This window comes from Oryzias latipes, chromosome 1 (assembly GCF_002234675.1).
Source record: "Oryzias latipes chromosome 1, ASM223467v1".
Classification (NCBI taxonomy): Eukaryota; Metazoa; Chordata; class Actinopteri; order Beloniformes; family Adrianichthyidae; genus Oryzias; species Oryzias latipes.
Genome location: NC_019859.2, coordinates 1,944,716 through 1,967,292, shown reverse-complemented (window position 1 = coordinate 1,967,292; position 22,577 = coordinate 1,944,716). Strand labels below are relative to the sequence as shown.

The window sequence follows — 22,577 nt, the reverse complement described above, 5'->3', positions numbered from 1 at the left end:
TTTGGAATTTCTGTCTTTTTATATTTATTTTATATCATAGGGAAAAAAAAACCTCCATGTCATATTTGCTCGAGCCAGAACAGCAGTAAATGTTCCAGTGATTTATTTTCAGTCATGTCTTTATTTCTTTCTATGCGATCAGCAGGTGGCGCTGGAGCACCAATACTTTGACTCTGGGATGCAGACTTGATCAGCAGAGAATTATTCCATATTTACCAAAGACATTTTTTTCTTGAGGAAGTTTCTCACTGCTAAATAGTAACACACTTTATCTGAGAATGTCTTTGTTTTTATCTCAACATTGTTCCTCTTAAAGTTTTCCATGAAGACAAAGCTGCTGAAAAGCAGGAAAGAACTGCTGGATGTTTGTTTGCAGCAGATGTGGAGATGATGAGAAACACTGGAGATCAATGCAGTCATCTGCTGCTCTCCATCCTTTCTCAGCTTTAAAATCTCCTCTGAAGCTGCTCTGTGGTTAATGGACATTAGCTCAGTGTCTGCCCTGAATCTGGAAGGTTGTGAGTTCAAATCCCTGGCAGAGAGATACTAAAGATTCTAAAAATAGGACCTAGTCCCTCCCTGCTCGACACTCAGCATTAAGGGGTTTGATTGGGGGGGTCTAACCCTAGTGGATCTGCAGCTCACTGCTCCTGGGGGGTCAGAATCTGAGGAACAGATTTCACCCCTAGGTCTGTGACGGCCAATGGGACTTCAACTGTAACCTGATGTTCCATCAACAGTCTGCTTCCTCTCTGTTCATTGGTTCCCACAGACACACCTGTCACTCACAGCCTCTCAGGTATGTGGCGTGCTGCATCTCTCAACACACGACTGCATTCTATGCATTTGAACACAGAAACAGGACTTCAACCACAAACTCATCCATGTTGGAGTCTCAGAGGCCAAACTGGAGTCCAGATGCTGCGTCTGTTCAGCTCTCATTACACAAACTTTGTGAAGCTGCCTGTCGTTCTTTTGTTTCTCCAGTTGTGTTAATCATTAGAAATCATTTAGGTGTGTGAGGGTGTCACCTTATGTGACACACTCTGTTCACCCATGAGCAAACCGACACACAGAAGGTGTCATCAGCCAAACCACCAAAGATTATGGACTTATTTCATGAACGTCTTTCTTTATTACAAATAGTCTTAAGTTTCCAACCTTCAGTTCCTGTTTTAAGGAAGGAAATGAGGTCAGCGGTCTGTCCCCAATGTGTTCCTTTAAAAGCGGCAGACCAAACGTACCTCCATCTTAACAGTTTACCACATTCTTTAGTTTAGGCTAACTTTTTTTAATGACTATAAGTCGTTTCTTTAATTCATAAATATTTTTCCTGTAGCATCCCTTCCTTCTGTTGTTCTCCTATTGACATATCCCTTCAGGGACGCCACAGTGAATCATTACCAGTATTAGGTCATTAAAAACAGAAAAATGTGTCATTATTGTCCTGAGAATTTCTGGTTCAGCTCAGATTCAGTTTAAGTTTTTCTGAAGAGAGAAACAGAAAAACTGCGTCTGAGAAGAGAGTTTCTCATAAAGCATGCAGAGGTTTTCTCTCTCAGAGGTGAGACTCCACAGCAGCCCATCCCAGCTGCTGATGATGATCACACTTTCTGCTTCCAGATTACATTTACATCTTTGATCTCCTCCTTAAGTCATGAATGGAAGCGGTCCAGAATGTAGACCTGCAGATGTACAGCTTCATTTAAAGTGACCTGACAGAGAAACAGACCAGCTGACTGGTAAGCTTCCTCACTCAGAGCATTCAAATGCAAAATCCAGAACACTGATCACACATGAACAAAATGCAACATAGAAATTTAGAAATGCTGCAAACTCCTGCTTTACTCTGAAAATACTTGTTTAAAAAAACTTGTATTAACCTGAAGGTCTATTTTTTCATGCTTTCTTTATAACTATATACAGAATATGTGGTTTACTGAATAACTTTCAGAATGACAGATGCAGTTCCTGTTTTACAGAAGTGACTTCATCCACATATAGCTGAAGCTGAACATAAATAATGTTTCTGTCTTATGAGGAACTAAATGTCTTCTTTGAGTCCATTAAAATCAACCAAAGATCAAGTTAGAAATCTTGGAGTCATAATTGACTGAGATGTGAGCTTTAGCTCTCACCTCAAAGCCAGAACTTTACCTTCATGTCAGGCTGGACTACTGTGAGTCTGTTCACCTCAGACTTCAGTGACGTCAGAACCTGAGCGGCACACGACGCTACACTTTACAGCAGACGGTCATTGCCACAGAGCAGCTCAGGGCCCCTCTAGGCTGTTAGACCACAGAGAGGGACCCCAGGCAGCCTAATGCAACAGCACCCCCTGCAGGCGGAGCTGGTAGTGCCCCAGAACGATGGATCCAAGAGGAAACACTGGAGAAACAACATCAGAATATGAATAATAATAATGGATTAGATTTTTTTTAATAATGGATTAGATTTATCTGTGCTTTTCCAGACGCTCAAAGCGCTTACAGTGTGTCCATTATTCATTCACTCCTCATTCATGCTTGGTGACGGTGAGCTACGTTTGTAGCCACAGCTGCCCTGGGGCAGACTGACTGAGGCGTGGCTGCCAGTTCGCGCCTACGGCCCCTCTGACCATCACCGGGACATTCATACGCATTCACACACCAATGGAGCCACACTGGAGGCAAGGAGGGTGAAGTGTCTTGCCCAAGGACACCACGTCAGTTGGCTGGGGGGAGCGGGGATCGAACCGCCGACCGTTCGATCATTGGACAACCCGCGCAACCGCCTGAGCCACTGCCGCCCTCAAATAAAATAAAAGAAAATAATAGGATAACAATACTGATAATAAAATAAAATAAGATATAACAATAAAATAAATGAAATGATTAAAACATAACTTTAAATATCATGAATATAGTAACAATAAAAGGGGTATTATATTAAAACATAAGTAATAGAAATATTTAGTCCGGAAATTAGATGAATTGATCAATAAATAATGAGTTAAAGAATTAAACAATCACAAAAGTCATGTTAAAGCCAGATTAAATTGAGCAGTTACATTTGTTAAAATATTCGTAAAGCAAAGTAAATAAAGTTTATAATAATTTAACATTTTATGGTGCAGAAAACTTTCATTACTTTTTGAAGTTTGTATTGTAATTCTTTTTATTTTGTTTTTATTTTGCTGACAGTCTCATATATGTGTACGTCACACATTTATTGTGAGTTGTCAGTTTCAAATATTTCCCAGAATGCATCACTGTCTTGTTCTCAAATGTTATGCTTGGGTGTTTACTGTTTTCTGCAGTAAATGAAGATTCTCTTCAGATCTTCTGACTCCTCTTCCTCTGCAGAGTTGATGAATAAACGGAAATTCTATGCAAACTTGATCTTTAGTCTAAAATGAGTTTCAACATCCAACAGTCTGTTGGTTCCTTTTTCTTCTTAAGAGAATTCAAGATCATTTTGTTCTTTCACCTCGTTTTCTTTATTTACACCTCTGTTTCCGTTCATGCTAATGGTGGAAAGAGGAAGAGTAACTTCTGCAAACTCCTCCTCTCCATTTACAGGATGGAAAGCAGCACTCTTTCTCTGAAACTCTTTCTGCAGCTCATGAACTCTGTGAAGAAAGGAACCCAGAGAGAGGAGACGCCATGAGTCTGACTGCAGCACTGAGAGGATTTGTTGTTGTTCTTTGCTGGTTTGCAGGTAAAAATCTAACAACCTTAATGCTGCTGAGACCTAAAGAAACCTGGAAGCAGATATGGATGGATGGATGATGGATGGATGGATGGATGGATGGATGGATGGATGGATGGACGGATGGATGGATGGTGAATGGATGGATGGATGGTGAATGGATGGACGGATGGATGGATGGATGGACGGATGGATGAATGGATGGAGGGAGGGATGGATGCTGCAGGTTTGGGTGTTTTTCTCTACACTGTCATCTTCTATTTTCTCACTACACTCACTAAATGCTTCATTTTAATCTGTTACTTAAGGATTTTACCAAAATACACTTTGTATTATGTTGGAATAATTGGATTGTTAAAACTGTAACTGTCTTTTGTGTACAACCTTGAGTCAAATGTGGTTGTGAACTGAAGCTTTATGCAGAAACTGAACCGATTTAGAATTCATTTAAAGTTGAACAGAAAATACAAAACGATCAATTCTTTCTATTATAACCAAATGTTCATTCATCCTAAAGTTGGTGATTTTCTCCTCAGAACTCACATTCTGACTCTGAGTGATGAGCTTGAGACTAAAATGCTTCAATAAACAGTTTTCATAAGCAGAGAAGAAACCAGATCAACAATTCCGTCTAAAACCAGTCAGACATTTACGTTCAGAAACTGGACTTCTTCCACAGACAGGATCTCTTGTACTCTGAGATATTATGGGATGCACCGTAGTCCTGAAGTTTGTGAGTTCACTCTGCAAAACAAAAATCTGCAACAATCTACAGAAACACAAGGATCTTTATTTCTGTCTATTAGTGAAAGATTTCAGTAACTTCTGAATAAAATAAATTAAAAAGTTGATTTTTTTTTAAAAAAAAAGTGATTTTGTAAGCAAATAAATTGAGAGTTGATTAAAATTAGATGGAAGAAAAAAATACTTGTTTCGTTTCATTCTGTTATTACAGTAAGCTGAAATAAACAATTATATGTAGTATATTATATGTAAAAGACTCAAAGTTAATAAATGTATTAAGGAAACATAAAAACCTTTAAAGACAGAGAGAAAAGAGGAGTTTTTCAGAGCAGAAGTGTTTCTCTAAAAGCTCTGATCAGACTGGGATCTTGTTGGTCTTCAGCAGTTCATCACATTAGTTTGTAGTTTTCTGTCTGGATTCTCTGTAACAAACTGATGATGAACAACTGAATAACTGCAGTTACTTCACTTTTTCTGACCCACAGTTGTTCCATTTTTACCATCTCTCCCCTCTCTCTTTATTCATCTCAAAGCGTGACAGAAGGTCAGAGCTGTAACCATGACAACGCTCAACGCTGTAGCATTTCTGGAAACTTCTGCTAAGATTTTGGTGTTTGTTTTACAAGTTTTGGTGTATTGAAAAAATAATACTTTATACTTAAACACTAAAAGAATAACAGATGACAATGATTCTGTTGGTTTAGATATTCTTTTTTATTTTTTATCTTCTAATCTGTTTTGTCCCTTTCGGGGTCACGGGGCTGCTGGAGCCTATCTCTGCCACTTGTGGGTGAAGGCAGGGGCCACCCTGGACAGGTCTCCAGTCTGTTGCAGGACCACAATCACACACCCATGCACACTCACAGTCACACCTACAGATAACTTAGAGTAGGTTTAGGTTGGCCAGTCCTGCTTCAGAATAACCAATTAACCTACAAAGCATGTTTTTGGACGGTGGGAGGAAGCTGAGGTACCTGGAGAAAACCCACGCATGCACGGGGAGAACATGCAAACTCCACACAGAAAGGTCCGCCATGGGTGTTCTGAACTAGGGGCCTTCTTACTGTGACACCCCCCCCCCCCCCCCCCCCCCCGACTGCTCAGTGCTCATTGCTCGCTATAATTTATTTCATGATCATAGTCCCATAAATAATAAAGGAGAACACAGAATACAGACGTTAAGAAGCAGTATACGAAAAATTAACAATGGTTAATAAAAATTAATTAAATTAATTATAATAATAATAAAATAACAAGATAAAAACATTACTGATACATATCACACCATTAAACATTAATTACAAGGACAAATAAAAAGACAGTCCCTGCAGTGTTTCCATACATTTGACTGGAATGTCTATCAGCAATAAATCAGTCAGAACATTTTCTGCATCAACTGCAGTTAAATTAAAATGTTTTTAATGTTTTTTCTGCTTCAAAGTGATTCTGGTTTCTAATCTTTTTCAGGGATTCATAGTCAAACATGGGGAGTGGAATACGCCTCCAAACACATCTGTGCCTTTGAAGGATCCACAGTGGAAATATCCTGCACCTACACATACCCACCCAGGATAAGTTACAAGAAAACTGTTGTTCAGAGAGAATTCTGGTATGCTAAACTGAAGGACAAAAACCCACTGGACCTGAGAGAAGATCCTGACTATGCAGGCAGAGTCACATATCGCTGTTCTGAACAGAACTGCTCACTGAGGATCAGTGGTCTGAGACTGAATGACTTTGCTCAGTACAAGTTCAGGTTTGAGACAAACCAACCTGATGGGAGTTTCACCGGTAAACCAGGAGTCTCTCTGACTGTAACAGGTAAACAGTTTTTTGAGTTTCAATGAAAAGTTTGCCATAAACATTACTTTACCTTTTTTTATATAATTTTTTGTTTCTGTAAATGGACTTGCACACAGATAGATTTCATGCAGCCTCCTGCTGCAGCAGATTTTTGTTACCTGTCTTTCATGGCTTAACTTTGCAAACAAAGATTAAGTTGAGGTTTGTCCACGACTATTGCAGGTACACTCACTCCATAAATAAAATAAAAATTAAGGAAACGACTAATAACTACTCCATTATGATACAATTGTCATTTTTTTATGTAAACTAATTATTGTCAACATGAGCTTGTTCACTTTATCACAGACTTGGAAGACGTTGAAGCATTAAAACACTGAAGGTTATTTATTTTGGCTCAATGTGCTGCAGACATAATCAACACAAATCAAGTTGAATCCAGATGATAATATTTTAAACACACATTTCCAACAACTTTCATCCCCAGAATGCTGAAATTATTTATAATATTTAAAGTTATCTGTTGCTGGGAGGATTCTGCAGTTTAGTTCAGTTTTTCAGTTGTGTTTTTGATCATATTCTGTCCTCTATCAGTCACTCCAGGTTCATGCAAATCATCAGCTGTCTTTAAATTCTCTGCAGTGAGTAGAAGTGTCTGGTTTTGGTTCTACATTGTCAGGTCATCTGCTTTTTGTGTCTCCACAGATTTTGTCCTGTTTAGGTTTATTTATTAAATGCATAATTTTCTGCCACCAAACCCAGTTTCCTGCATGGACAGTCTTGCCTCTGATTCACTGATTAATGAAAACATTTTTTTTTCTGTGTCAGCGCCTCCAAACAATTTCTGGTTGTATTCATCCAGAAATGCACCACAGCACATGAGAAATGTAATTATATGTGATCTCATAACTTTAAGGTGACTTTCTCTAATAACTTTCCTGATTATTTTCAAAGTTTGCAATAAAAAAATGACAGTAATCCTTCAATTTCAAAAATGTAATTGTATTCCAAATAAATTCTATTTTCTTTAGGCCATTTTTTTTTACTCACTGACAAACTAATCATAATTAGACATTTATTCTTCATTTATTCTAACTACAAGGTGGATTTGGAAATGATCATCATCCTCATCAATTCCTTCATTAAATATTCAGAAAGAGTTGAGAAATCTTGGTCAGACACCACAGGATCAATTTTTTCTCCATTTTAACCACAAATGTTCCAAGAAAACTTCCAGAAACTTCTGTGGTTAAACAATCTTCCTGGTCTTTGGATGAAAACTAAAGTTCTCTCATGGAGAAAAGAAGCTTTGCTTGAACTTGGTCCAGAAGAACCTGGTGATGACCCAGATTCATGGTGTTAGGAAGTTTTTGAAGACATAACCTTCAGTCCAACAATATTGCAGAGAGAAGAGTCCAAACCAAATTCTGAATCAGGCTGACCCATCTTTAGATCTGAAGAGACGCCATACCAATAACAGCCACTAGGGGCAGTCCAGCTCAGTCAATGCTGGAACAGCAGGTTGGAACAGTTTCCATGGTGATTGGTAAAATCTGTCACACATGACCTCGTTCAGCTGAACTAACGCTTGAACTCACCTCTCCCACTTCTACCTGGAGAGGTGGTCAAAGTGAAGCTGGATGAAGCTGGAGTTCATGATGATGATGCAACGTTTAAAGGAGTCAGAGAACAGAGTTAAATGTGGAACCTGGGTTCTACTCATGGGTTATCCATTTAGTCTAAGATCTTTTATTTTATTTTTTTCCTTTCTTAATTCTGTTTGGAACAGAATTTTGGTTTGTGTGTCATGTTATCCAGAATTTAGGGTTTAATATTAACTGTTTCTGATTTTCTGTATTTTTCCAGATCTCCAAGTGCTGAGTCAAAGAAAGAGGGAGTGCCAGAGTTATCCATGTGCACGGTTTGAGCTTACATGCCACAGCAGTTGTGTTCTTCCTCATTCTTCCTACGTGTGGTACATAAATGGTGAAATAACAACGGCTGGATCACAACAAAAGTACTCAACCTACCTTTACGCTGCAGACAGTGTTTCCTGTGCTGTAAGAGGACACGAGTCTTTCCACTCTCCTGCTGTGTGTAAGTTCACTTACAGTCTCATTCTAACTACATTCTGTTAAATCAGGGTGTCAAACATTTGTCTCATCTTGGGCCTGAACCAGAAGAATGCATCAAATGTTTTATATTTTTATATATACCCCCTTATTCAAAGGGAGAGGGTTAACATAAAGATAAACTCAAACTATGGACATTACTTTTTATTACAAACTATTTATGTTGGACAGATGAACTTTTAACTCATCCACTGAATTCTGCAACACAAAATGAAGCCAAAAACTGTGTGAGTGTTTTGATCTGAGTTAAATCTGTCCAATTCAACAACGCGCAGAAAATGACCATCAGGTGTGAAAAATATTTGGAGCTCTGCTGGCTCCACCCACCTGTCAATCAAAGAGACAAGTCCCTATGCATGCAAAAATTGGAGAAAATATTAATTTAAAAAAAGAATCTTTCCCTTCCAAATTGTCTTTTTTAGTAAATAACGGTAAAAGATTTAGAAACCAGATAAAACATTGGTATAATTTAGACTTTTTAACATGATAATAATTGGAGGTTTGTTCCTTTGGGCAACAATGTTACATTTCCTAAGAGGAGCTGCGACATTTGGTACTTCCTGATTTATATAATCTATGCAATTATGTATTTTATATTGATTTTATTTTTTACAATGTATTTTTTATCGATCAGTATTTTCATTGGTTGCCTCACATTTGTATTTTTATTGTATATCTTTTGCTTTGGAGGGAGACAATTTTTGACATCTGTCCAATGACAGCAGATGAAAAATAGCTGCTGGGCTCATTTAATGTGTACGGAGCCCGTGTCCTGACATTAAGATATAAAAATATATCTTGTTCCCACAGGTTATTATGTCGTTCGCACGAAATACTATTCCATTCCTACAAGATACTATTCCGTTCCCTCGAAATGATTAACTCGTGCGAACGCAATAATTATGTCGTTCGAACGCAATAATTAATCCGTTCGAACGCAATAATTATTCACGTCATAAGTCATTCACGCGGATATGCTCTTTGTACGCCGGCAAAAGCCGCTTTCAGCTGTAACTTCCGTGTCTCTGTGACCCCCATTCGTTCAAAAAAGGAACATGAAAAACAAAAATGATCACTTTATTACTTTCTCAATGAATATAAGAAAAATATCAAAAGATTTATGATAACTAGGCTGCTTTGTCATACGATAGCTCCTGCTAGGCTACTACTAGCTCCGCCGCAGAGCTCTCTGATGTATGCCGGCATTTGGGCAACTGGCTGGTCTGTTGTCAGACAGCTGATATTGTAGTTTAGGGTCCAATAGGAATAATAATATTCAGGACTTGTCTTTTATTAACTTTAGCAGTCAGTCGCTTTACATTCGAAGGCTATTAGGCTACATGCTAACTAACTAGCCGATCATTGAACCTGTTATTAATTTACGTCATAGATTTACAGCAGATACCTTCACATTTCTATCTGTGTGTGTCTCATTACATTGCATTGAAGACACGGAGGATGTTTAGAGAACAGATTTATTTATTTTAAAAAGCACAAAAGCATCCATCGTATTCACGTTCATTCACATGAGCGCCTTGGTCTCCTGGATCATTGACTACTTGTCAGACAGGCCGCAGTTTGTCTGGTTGGGCGGTGTCCTGTCTGACGTGGTGACAAGCAGTGTGAGGGCCCCACAAGGAACTGTGCTCTCTCCCTTCCTGTTCACTTTGTACACCAGTGACTTCCAGTACAACTCAGAGTCATTCCATATTCAGAAATTTTCTGATGACTCCGCGGTTATCTGCTGCATTAATGGTGTGCGGGAGGAGGAGTACAGGGATCTTGTGGATAAATTTGTGAGATGGGCCAGAGCAAACCACCTGCTGCTCAATGTGGAAAAGACCAGAGAGATGACGATGGACTTCAGGAAGAAACCACCAGCTTCCCAGCCTCTCAGCATCTTTGGCAGAGATGTGGCAGAGGTAGAGGAGTACATGTACTTGGGAGTAACCATCGACAACAGACTGAGCTGGAAGAGCAACAGCACTGCTGTGTATAAGAAGGCCAGCAGCAGACTCCATTTCCTGAGGAGGCTAAGGTCCTTTTACCAGTTGTGGTAAAAGGTTCTTCTCGGTGGTTTGCTGGGGGGGCAGCATATCTGCTAGGGACAGTAATAGACTGAACAAACTGATCCGAAGAGCTGGCTCTGTAATTGGTTGCAAAATGGACACATTTGAATCAGTGATGGAGAGGAGGACTTTAAATAAGCTTGTATCCATCATGGATAATCCTGAGCATCCTCTCCATCACTGGATGGTCAGCGGAGCTCCTTCTCCAACAGACTAAGGCAGCTTCGCTGTCACACCAACCGCTTCAGGAGATCTTTCATACCTCACTCCATTGGACTCTATAACTTGTCATCCATGTGCAATAGATAAAGTCATTTATGGTCCGTCTATTTTCTCTCTCCTGATGTGGTACGCAATACGACTGTTCTAATTCACTGATGTTTCTTTCTGATTGATTGTTCTGGTTCTCTGTCATCTATTGTGTGTATGTTTGTATCTTGAGCCTAACGCGGACGCTGCAACAACTGAATTTCCCAAGCTGGGATCAATAAAGTATCTTTATCTTTATCTTATCTTATCTTATGATGATGATCTGTGGTACGCCCTCAGTCATCTTGCTGCAAAAGCCGCTTCCTGCCGCTACTTCCGTGTCTCTGTGAGCATTCAATAGGGGTAAAAATAAAAGCAAGAATGGTCGATCGGTAATTGTCTCGATGAAAATCTGAAAAATATCATATTAAGCTGCCTGCTTCGCCTAATGCACTTACCATTAGCTCGTAGCATAACAACAATAGCAGTACGTCACGTTTCCCAGCATGCTTTTCAGCCAATCGTTGGTCTAGTTGATTACACCTCGGTTACAGGGACACGGTGATTTAACGCCTCGTGACTAAACAAAGGGCACCAATGTGAGTGTGCACACCAACGCGAAAAAACGCCACGCGTCAAAGCGTCACTTTTTAAAAAAAAATGCCTCGGGTTCGTTTTTTTGGTTTGACGTGCCGCATCAAAAACTCTACGACCAATGAGAATGGCGCTTTTGCACACGTGTCTGGAGCTTCTGAAGTTACAGTAAAACACAACTTGAGGTCGCTCAAACACAAAACTGCCTTTCTGAGCACAAATACCAGCGAAGAAGATAGACGCCGAGTAGCGTCTACACTGCTGCAAAGAAATAATGACGGACATTCTAAAATATCCCCGAAAACACTCATGATACATTTTCAGCTCTTGTACCAGTCGATAAAACTCCCCATGTTCTTCTCTTCTCGTAACTATGGGATGTACCCAAAATCGGCGTCTTTCATCATTCAACAGAACAATAATTTCTTCATCCCTGGAACTGGAGCTACTGGTGCTTGAAATATTCATGTTTTATTTGTATGATTCTGACAAGCGCGTAAATACTTGCTCTCTTCTTCTGAGCGAAAAGCGACTTTAAGAAGCGTAAAGTTGCGCAGCGCCACCTTGTGTACAGGAGTATTTCTGTTTTACATTAAGCGCCATCTAATGTCAGGGAATGAAATTGCATGTCCGCTCGGCTCATCGTCAGCGAAAATCGCCTGGGTGTGAACACAAAAAACGTGGCGAAAAACGCTGGCGAATAACGCCTGGCGAATATTCGTCCCGGTGTGTACGGGCCTTTATTCCTCCACGGCAGTGTTGACGCTACTTGGCGTATATCTTCTGCGCCGTGACGTTTGTGTGCGCAGCAAGACAGTTTTGTGTTTGAGCGCCCCCAAGTTGTGTTTTACTGTAACTTCAGAAGCTCCAGAAACGTGTGCAAAAGCGCCATTCTCATTGGTCGTAGAGTTTTTGGTGCCATTTGTTTAGTCACGAGGCGTCAAACGTCGGCGAATATCGCGCGCGAAATTCGTCCCGGTGTGTACGGCCCACTGAAAGAAGCATCTGTGCCTTCAGAGGATCAACAGTGACCATTTCTTGTTCTTTTCAAAGTGAAAGCTCAGATTCATCAGATTACTGGTTCAGTGTTCGTGGTCAGCAGCACTACTACCAGAACACTGGAGGACATGATTCATCTGAAAATCGGTTTCAAGTTAAAAATGATCAATATCAATCAAGTCTGACCATCAGTGACCTGACAGACAGTGATGCAGATGAGTATCGGTTTAAAACAACATGGTGGGGCAGAGATTTCCCTGGAACAACTCTAACTGTTGTTGGTACAGATGAACACAAACCTGTCATTACTCTACATTTTAGTTACAGTTGTCAAAGTATATTTTATCCATGATGTTCTTTGTGTTGTCAGGTCCTCGTGTGCAGGTGATCCGGTCTGGACTGGAGCTGGTTTGTCACAGCAGCTGTTTTCCTCGGCATCACCTTTCCTTTGTGTGGTTCATGAATGGACAGGAAGTTCAGGGAGAAACTTCTGATTATTACAGAAAACCTGTTTCTCCTGAAGCCTCCTACTCCTGTTCTTACCAGGGTCACCGCTCACCTGAAGTCTGTAAGTCCAAATCAACAGTGTCTTCTGTCATCGCCTCTGTCAAAAGCAGTTTGCTTATTAAACAAACTTATTGAATGTAAACTTTATGCTTAAAAAACACAGAAACAAATCATGATTCACAGTTCCTTTAAAGTTTTTAAATTAAATTGATTTGATTTGAAATGGTTTATTTCAAGCAATTAAGTAGAAATAATACACAATAGCAATATAATCATCAGTTATACATTCATACAGTAACTAATCAAACTTAGGATAATTAGACATATTAATAAATATTGCTTGAAAGGGAGTGGAAGGAAGCGAATTTATATAATCCCACCCCGTTATAAATTAATACTATTGAACTGACAGAATTCTGCAAAAATGATGACAGTTATCTGAAACCTTTCTTAGCTTTTTCTCTGACAAAAATATATTGTATTATTGGATAATAAGTTGCTCTGGAGTTTTAGTTGCAGCAGCAAAAAGATGCATAATAGAGAAGAAAATACATATAAGTTACACTTTTGGGAGAATATTATGACCAAACTGACAACAAATATATCAGCCTATTTTTGCTTTAAACAAAACATCAAATATACTATAAGTCGCACCTGAGTATAAGTCGCACCCTGCACACTTTTCTAAGGACATTGATTGAAAATACCATCTGACGTTAAACCGGTCTGTGGCCCAGAAAAGGTTGTGTGCTATTCAGGTCATACAAAAAGAGTCAAGTGAGCTCAAGTCTGTGGTTTGTTTTCTGTGATCATGGAGAGACGAGAATTTCAACCTGAGACTTAGACTTGAATCACGTTTAAGTTTCATGAATTTGAAACTTGACTCAGGATTTAACTTTAAGGATTTGAGATTAAAGACTTTGGAAAAAATGGAATTTTTCCCACTTTCTTTATCTCAAGGAGGTTGGTGTCAGATCTAAAGAAAATGATGCTTTGTGTGTTATAGTATGATGACTTGTTGTTATATAAAATGGCAAAATTTCAATCTGTAAAAATTTTTTTTTTTTTTTTTTTTTTTATTTACCAAGGCTGTGTCCCACCAAGGTGGGGTAGCCTATACAGGGCACACAATTTTAGCTCCCTCTGTCTCTTCCCCAAACCCTCCTCCTTCAGTGTGTGAGTGTGTGTGTGCGTATGTGCGTGCGACTGGTCTAAGGCCTGGTCTAAGCCACACCACACTGCACCAGGGTCAGCTGCACAGCCCAGTGTGGGCACCTCCACAGCAGGGCCTCAGCCAAGGCTGGTTTCCCCTTGCCGCTTCATCCCAAGACCAGACCTCTCCCACACCCATCCATTCATTCATACACAAACTCTCGCCACCCATCCCTGTCCCGAGCAGCCTCTCTCCCCTGCACCACAGTCATCCCTCTTGCATTCAACGCTCTTCTTACACCCTCTGCCCATCCCATTCGCGGTCTTCCTCTCATTCTCACTCCACTCACATCAGATTCGTATACCCTTTTCACCAATCGCTCCCTTTCCATTCTTTCAACATGTCCAAACCATCCCAGTGCCTTTTGCTCTGCTCTTTCAGCCAACTCTCGCGTCACACCAGTTCTCTCTCGGATAACTTCATTTCTCACACGATCCATACGCATCACACCACACATACTCCTCAAACATCTCATCTCAACTACATTCAGCTTCCTCTTTTCCGCCACTTTCAGACTCCATGTTTCAGCCCCATATAACGCTGCAGGCACCACCACACCCTCATACAATCTCCTTTTTGCATCCTTTCCCAGTGACCTACATTCAAACACTCTCTTCATTACCCCCCATATCTTTCGTACTTCATTCATTCTAAACTCTACCTCTCCCCCCATTCCACCATCCACACAGACACACGACCCCAAATACTGAAAACACTCTACCTCTTCCAACAGCTCCCCATTTAATGCCACATTCAATCTACGTTCACCCTTTAACCTCGTACACCTCATCACCTTACTCTTTTCCACATTCACTCTCAACTTCCTTCTGTCGCACACCCTTCCAAACTCCTCAACCAGACGTGCCAAGTTCTCTTCTGAGTCAGCCACTAGTGCAGTATCATCTGCAAACAGCAACTGATTCACACTCCATTCGCAGTATTCACCATGCTCACACCCGTACCCGACACCCTTTCATTCACCTCTTTTACCACACCATCCATATACATGTTAAACAACCACGGAGACATCACGCATCCCTGACGCAGACCAACCCTCACAGGAAACCACTCACTCATGCTATTTCCCACTCTCACACACGCTCTACTGTTTCTATAAAAACTCTTCACACCTTCCAACAATCTACCATACATACTCAACACCACCCACAACGCCTCTCTATCAATCCTATCATACGCCTTCTCTAAATCCATGAATGCCCAAAGCACCTCCCTCCCCTTAGCCAAAAACTTTTCACACACCTGTCTCACAACAAACACCTGATCCACACACCCTCTACCTCTCCTGAAACCACACTGCTCTTCACCAATCATACACTCAGTCCCCTCCACTACCCTATTAATCAGCACTCTCCCATACACTTTGCCTACAACACTCAACAGACTAATACCCCTAAAATTACCACATTCATACTTATCACCCTTACCCTTGTACAGGGGAACCACACACGCACTCATCCAATCAAGCGGCACCTGCCCATTTGCAAAACACACATTCAACAATCTCACTAACCACTCAATCACGATCGCTCCACCACACTTCAGGCATTCCACAGCACACCCATCCACATCTGCAGCCTTTCCTACTTTCAACTTTCCCACAGCTTGCACAACTTCGTCTCCCGTAATCAACGCTTCATTCAACTCTTCTAATACATTCAGTCTACTTTCCCTTCCATCCATCCCAATCACAGCATCCCGATCTTCCTCCACATTCAGCAGCCTCTCGAAATACTCTGCCCATCTTTTTCTTACTGCATTCCCCTCATTCAACATCCTTCCATCCTCTGTTTTCACTTTCTCCTCCCTCCCCGACACTCCCTTTCGCACCCTCTTCACCTCCTTCCAAAACATTTTCTTGTTCTCACGAAAATTATCAGTCAACTGTCTGCCCCACCTTTCGTCCGCAGCCGCTCTTGCCTCACGCACAGCTCTCTTAGCATCCCTTTTCTTCTCCTTATAACACTCATATGACTCCCTGTCCTTTCTCTGTAGCCATACTTCGTACGCACATCTCTTCTCAGCTACAGCCAACCTTACATCCTCGCACCACCATTCACTTCCCTTTCTTAGACCACCCCCAACACGTCTCACACCACACACTTCCTCTGCACTTCCAACCACTGCACTCTTGAACTGTTGCCATTCTTCCTCCACTCCAACAACCATTTGCTCCTTCACCATATTCCACTTGCCACCTAATTCCTTCTGATACTCACACATTTTCTCTCTGTTCTTCAAAACACTCACTCTCAGAACTTTTCTTGCCTCCCCACTCTTTCTCGATCTCACCCATAGCATACCCACACGCAACCTTCCTTCCATCAAATAGTGATCAGTCATACCTCCACACTCTCCCCTCCTCACACTTACATCCAGCAATCTACTACATGCAACCTTTGAAACCACCACATAATCCATCAGTGCTTTGTCAATCACTCTTCCACCACTCTGCCTCACCCACGTATACTTATGGATCTCTTTCTTTCTGAACCATGTATTCCCAATCACCATCTCTCTTTCAGTGCACATTCCTATCAGTCTCTCACCATTATCATTCTTTCCAGGAACACCATGCACGCCAACAACACCCTCAATTTTCTCATCACCCACTCTAGCATTCAGATCTCCCATCAGCACTACATTCACATTTGCTCCAAATCCTTGCAAGCACTCATCCAAGTCGTTCCAGAAGGTCACTCTCTCCTCTTCATTCCTCTCACTGCCAGGACCATATGCACTCACGAACACCCACAGCTCCTTCCGAAATTTCACTTTCACCCATATCAGTCTTGGTGAAACCTCCTTCCATTCAACCACACATCGTCTCACCTCACAGCTCACCAGCAAAGCCACACCTTCTCTTGCTCTCCCGCTCTCTACACCAGACATTCTCCCACTCACACTTCCAAACACACACTCACCCTTCCCTTTCATCTTTGTCTCACTCAGTGCTAACACGCTCATTTCCCTCCTTCCAAACATCCTTCCAATCAGATCTCTTTTGCTTCCGTCTGTACTACACCCCCGCACATTCAAAGACCCAATCTTAAGGGTTTGGGGAGGTAATCTCCCCTTCCCAACTCTGCCCTGTCCGTAATTAGGAATGTAGTTACAGGGGAGAGGATTCCCAGTCCTCTCGCTCCGTCCCTTTTAGTCGCCTTTTACGACACGCAGGGAATACGTTGGTAGTATTCTTTACGACCCCCCTAACCACAGGGTAAAAATAATACATTCTTTTTATAATTAAGTTTTAAGACTTAATTTGAAAACAGCTGAACTTTCAAGTCTAAACTTTGACTTCCTTAAAAGGACCTGTGACCATTTCTGTGACCATGTCACACCTAGTCTACTTTATCCACTATACTTTCTCTGACGTATAGAAAAAAACTGATAAACAAGTGTACTTATGGTGGGAAATCTGTGAAGAAGTATAGCCGTGTTAACCCTTTAACATCAAAGATGTCGCAGTGGACGTCTTAAATAACAAACACTCTTTGACGTAACTCTAGACTGTTTACATGATCAACGTGAATCAGATTAATCTGACATGGAGAAAATTGAATTTTCAAATTGAAACTATATCAGTATACAACACATTGAGTTAGTCATGTGTCGAATAGAAAGGAAAAGCTCATTTTCTCTGCTTGAAAATCAGCTGGAATTATGTTATTTGTGTAAATAGTTTTAGTTACAATAATTGAAAGAATGTCAACCCTTGAGCTAAAGCTCCAGTGTTAAATGATTAATCCTGAATTTAACTTTGATTAGTTTCATCAGAAAACTTGAAATATCTCATTAAAAATAAATTCTGATTATTATGTTTATTTTAAATAATCTAAAATCTGAAGCATTCAGACATCAATCAGTTTTCATGTAAACTGGCTTGAAAGCAAATGGTGGTGAGTTTAAGTTGGATCAGGAGAATCCAAGTCTTGATTGACAACAAATAATCAAAGAGTTCAGTAAAAAAAAATAGCTGCAAGAATAGTTCCATCAACTAAAACAGGAGGTTGGTGGAATCACAGGACCAGGGTTGGGCTCTGGCTCAGAGGAACTGTGGAAGCAGACGGGAAGTTGATCTCTCCAGAAATCAGAATCAGAATGCAGTTTTTCTTGAATGATTCAAGTAAACCAGATGCTGCAGGAGGAGAAGGAGCCTGAAGAACTGAGGACCACCAAGCAGCAGTTAACATAGAGACAGACCCAAAGTGTTTAAAGCTGCTTGACTCTCATCTTTGTGTGACATGTTACCTCTTAGTTGTATATCTCTTTACATGCTTGTATGTATGTACATGGATGCATGTTCTCAGATGCTCCAAAAGCTCCACCAGTACAGATGTTTCCCTCTGGTTTATTGTCTGTGAACCTTCATGAGCTTCATTTTTTGTCTTCCAGATGCTCCAAAGTCCGTTTCTGTATCCATGAGTCTGACTGAGATTATGGAGGGCAGTTCAGTGACTCTGACCTGCAGCTGTGATGCTAACCCAGCAGCTAAATTCAGATGGTACAAAAACAACCAAACTCTGCTCCGTAAGGATCCAAGTCTGATCCTCAGGTCCATCCAGCGTTCTGACTCCAGAAAATACCACTGTGTAGCTGAGAATGAACTTGGAGAAGCAGCATCTGACCACGTCTTCATAAATGTTGAATGTGAGTCCAACAAAGGAACCAGAATAAATCTTCCGACCTTTCTGATGTTTGACCTTCAGTAAATTACTTGAATTTTTATGTCCAGATCCTCCAGAAACCTCCTCTGTGTCTGTGAGTCCCTCTGCTGAGGTCCTGGAGGGCAGTTCAGTGACTCTGACCTGCAGCAGTGATGCTAACCCAGCAGCTAACTACACCTGGTACAAGAAGGATGAAGACTCACCAAAAACATCTGGACCAATCTGGACCATCAGTGATTTCAGAGCTGAACACAGCGGCTTTTATTACTGTGAAGCAGAGAACAGAAGAGGAAGTCTGAACTCCAGTTTACATCTGATTGAAGCAGAAACAGGTTGGTTCATTCTTCTGGACAAACTGATGGTTCTTTTCAAAAATGTGTCTCTTCTGACATAATCTCTGCAAATGACAACATCCTTAATCCATATAAGGCCTCAGTTCCAAGTGTCCTTACAGGTGAATACAGGCTGTCTGTGGAAGAACGTTCAGACCTGTACAGAGCACACAGGTGGCCCAAATATATCAAGGTCGTAGACCGCTTGGTCAACCCATAGAGAAAATGTTGATGCAGATTTTACTACAGACATGCTGCAGGCAACAGGTCATAGTGAGCACTTATACACCCTGTGGGGGTAAGAAAGGGTCTGGTAGGCGAGATGCAGGTGTGTCACAGATTTCTCATTTTTTAACCCACAAATCCTGCACCTGTATGTCAACAACCCCGTTCATGTAACTTTAGGTTTTCAGAGTTTTCTTTTGTCTTTCCAGGTTCATGGAAATCAGCAGCAGCTGCAACGACCACATTTGCTGTTTTGTTGTTTGTCTTTATCCCTGCCTTTCTTTGGATCAGGTAAAGAACTATTTAGTAACTGTTTGGACTGAAGTTTACATTCATGCGTCTTTTAGGCCGATTTACACTGCAGGTCTTGATGCCCAAATCAGATTTTCTGACCATATCCGATCTTTGGACGACTGCTTACGCGTTTTTGTCCTGCTTACACGTTCACTTGGGTCACTTGAATCATGCAGTGTAAATGCAGCCTGGCGTTTACACTGCATGGCTCAAGTGACCCAATTCCGATTTTTTTCCTCTCATGTGGCACAGATCGGATATGACCGGTGAACGTGTAAGCAGGACAAAAGCGCATGGATTCCGATTTTCTCAGATCGGATTTAGGCCTCATTCATATGTGGAAATAAATCGGATATTCCCAGTAAATGTGAGTCGCACGTCAGTGACGTCAACTCAGGACACCACCAACTGACATCACATGACTTATTAAGGTGCTTTTGTGGGCTGATTTTGCTGTTGGAGGACAGCTGGAGCCCCATCAGCGTGTTACCTTTCAGCCTCTGGCTTCAGACTGTAGTCGGAAACCGCTGTTATATCCGGTCTGGTCTCGGTCAGGACACAAACGGTGACTAATCAAGTGGGACACCGTTGCTCTGGAACAGGCCAGAAGCCGTTTATTTCTTTGCTTGGATCAAACTGTTATTACAACACAACGTCTGCAAACACTTCCTCATTCAAAACTCAGAGAGACCACATAAGCCGGCCAAGCAGCCCTCCTTTGTCCTCTCCCGCACATCCCCTCTCCTGCCTCATCCAGGAGCGCCCAAGGCTGTGTCTGATGTTGGGATGTCCGTACAACAATTCGGCATAGGTTTCATCTCTTTGGGTCAGGTAGTTTTGGAGCTATTGAAAAAATTCTCATGCACTTGTTAATTTGTTGACGGTCCCTAAAAGACCCCACTGGAGATCCGCGCTGAATGTCTGTTGAATATCCAATCTAAAACTAACTTCACCTCAGTCCAAGGCGACGCCTCCTTCCGTCGCTGCGTTGCCTCCATGACAACCGCAGTCACACAAAAAACACAACAAAAAGAGGAAGGGGGGGGGGCGTTTGGACCAACACGCATCTTCTAAATGTGCTTTTATTACTGTTAAGATTATTATTAAGGACCTGCTCGCTCATCATTTTTTAAATCCGTGCGGTCAGTGCTCAGGTCTGCGGACGACGGAAATGCTGCTACGTAGTCCTTAGTTTCAGCATTGTATAGTGTAAATGCAAAAATCGGATACGGGTCACCTTTAAAAGATGATGTAAGCGGGTCTTCAAAAAAAATGGAAATAGTCAGAAAATCGGATTTGGGAATCAAGACCTGCAGTGTAAATGCAGCCTAAATGACTTTTTCCATTTTTGACTGTCCAAACCAGAAAAAACAGGCGTGTCACAGAGCAGTGGGAGAAGAGACCTGCCAACAGAAGTCAGGTAAGAAAGGTTAGCTTTGTCTTTGTGAGGCGTCCTTCAGTCAGACAGCATCCACCAGAGAGCCCACAAATACAGATGTGCAACTCATCTCTATTTGTCTGCATGCAGCAGAAGCTAGAGATGAACAAACATTAACATCATATGAAGTAGCAGGTCCTTAAGGGAATATCTAAAATAATGTATCCTTTAAAAAAAGGGTCATTGAACCATGTTTATTTCCCAGTCAAAAAGGTTTGAAGAGATTCTGATTTAAAAGAGATGATTTCACAGCAAACAGCCTAATAAAGATGAGAGTTGAAGTCCAGGTGGGGAAGGTGTGAGTTTGTGGATCTTCTCGTCCTGCAGCTCAACACGAGTCCAGACATCAACAGTCCATCTGCAGAAACAGAAGCAGCAGAAGAGCAGCTTGAGCTTCATTACAGCAGCATCCATTTCTCTAAGAACCAGGAGGAATGTCTGTACTCCAACATCAGGAGAAATCCCAAACCCAGACAGAGACCAGAGGACAACTCTGTTGAATAATCTGCAGTTGGATTCAAGAAATCTGCTGAAGCTAAAAAGTGAGCAATTTTCATGAAAACAAGGTTTATTTTCTTTAGAAACTGGCAAATTAATTAAACTTTATTTACTATATCTTACAGAACAACAGAAGCTGAACATTCAGAGGATTTTTCTCTTTACAGCACCGTCAACAAAGTCTCATCCTGATGAAGGAAAATCAGATTTACCTTCACCTTCTGCTGTTATTGACATGTTTGCTTTGGTTTAGTTCAATATTTTAAAAATGTTACAATTTCTTATAGAAGAAAGCAAAAAAAATAAAGAATTTGATGCAAGAAGATTCTCAGCTTGGTCACTTTTTCTCTTAAATTATTCATCAAAAACACAACAATCCAACATAAGCAGCAGAACCTGTTTTTTATAAAATCACTTTCAGTTAAACATGTTTTCCTAGGATGATTTCTTTGTATTAGGTCATTACAAACAGAAAAATCTGCCATTATTGTTGTGCCGGCTTGGTCATTAGAGTTTTCATCAGACTTTATTCTGCATCAACATCGTAGAAATAGCAAACAAAAGTATTGAATAACTATAGCAAATGAATTACATACCTTCACACAAATAATGCACAAAAGAATACACTTACAAACCACTTTGGCCTGCTAATCAACCAACCGGTGAACTAAACACAAACATTCTTCTTAATTGCTCTCATAATGCTGTCAGTCTGTTGTGCTGCTCAGGTAATCTAAATAGTTAAATAATTTTCAAAATGAAATATTAATGCTCCTACAGCTACATAAATGTGATATAAAGTGCAGAAAATACAAATATATAAATCTACAAATTAAAGTAGAAATAATTTAAAACGTTTTCAGTAGCACTGTGGCAGAGCGCCCTCTGCTGGCTATATAAAGAACTGATCACAAGTCAAAACCACACAGCTTCTCAGGACTACGTAGCAGTACTTCCGCCTTCTGCGGTCCTCCTTCGGACGCACCGCGGACAAGCTTTTTTTCTTTGATCTTTTCATCATGCATTACAGGGGTTCTATTATATTTTCTATGTTCTTGTTATTATGCATTTAATGGATTATATATGCATGTATATTGTATTA

General features: G+C 40.9%; 1 protein-coding gene across 1 annotated transcript; it reads left to right on the top strand.

Moving 5' to 3' along the window:
* Positions 1–3,534: 3,534 nt before the first annotated feature.
* LOC101164620 (B-cell receptor CD22-like) lies at positions 3,535–22,000 on the top strand. Its single transcript, XM_023957515.1, has 10 exons — positions 3,535–3,699; positions 5,902–6,255; positions 8,104–8,334; positions 12,651–12,848; positions 18,417–18,671; positions 18,757–19,020; positions 19,455–19,536; positions 20,905–20,959; positions 21,305–21,519; positions 21,601–22,000. Exons 1-9 carry the CDS (start codon positions 3,645–3,647, stop codon positions 21,479–21,481), a joined length of 1,671 nt encoding a protein of 556 aa, XP_023813283.1. The 5' UTR covers positions 3,535–3,644; the 3' UTR covers positions 21,482–21,519; positions 21,601–22,000.
* The last annotated feature ends 577 nt before the right edge of the window (positions 22,001–22,577 follow it).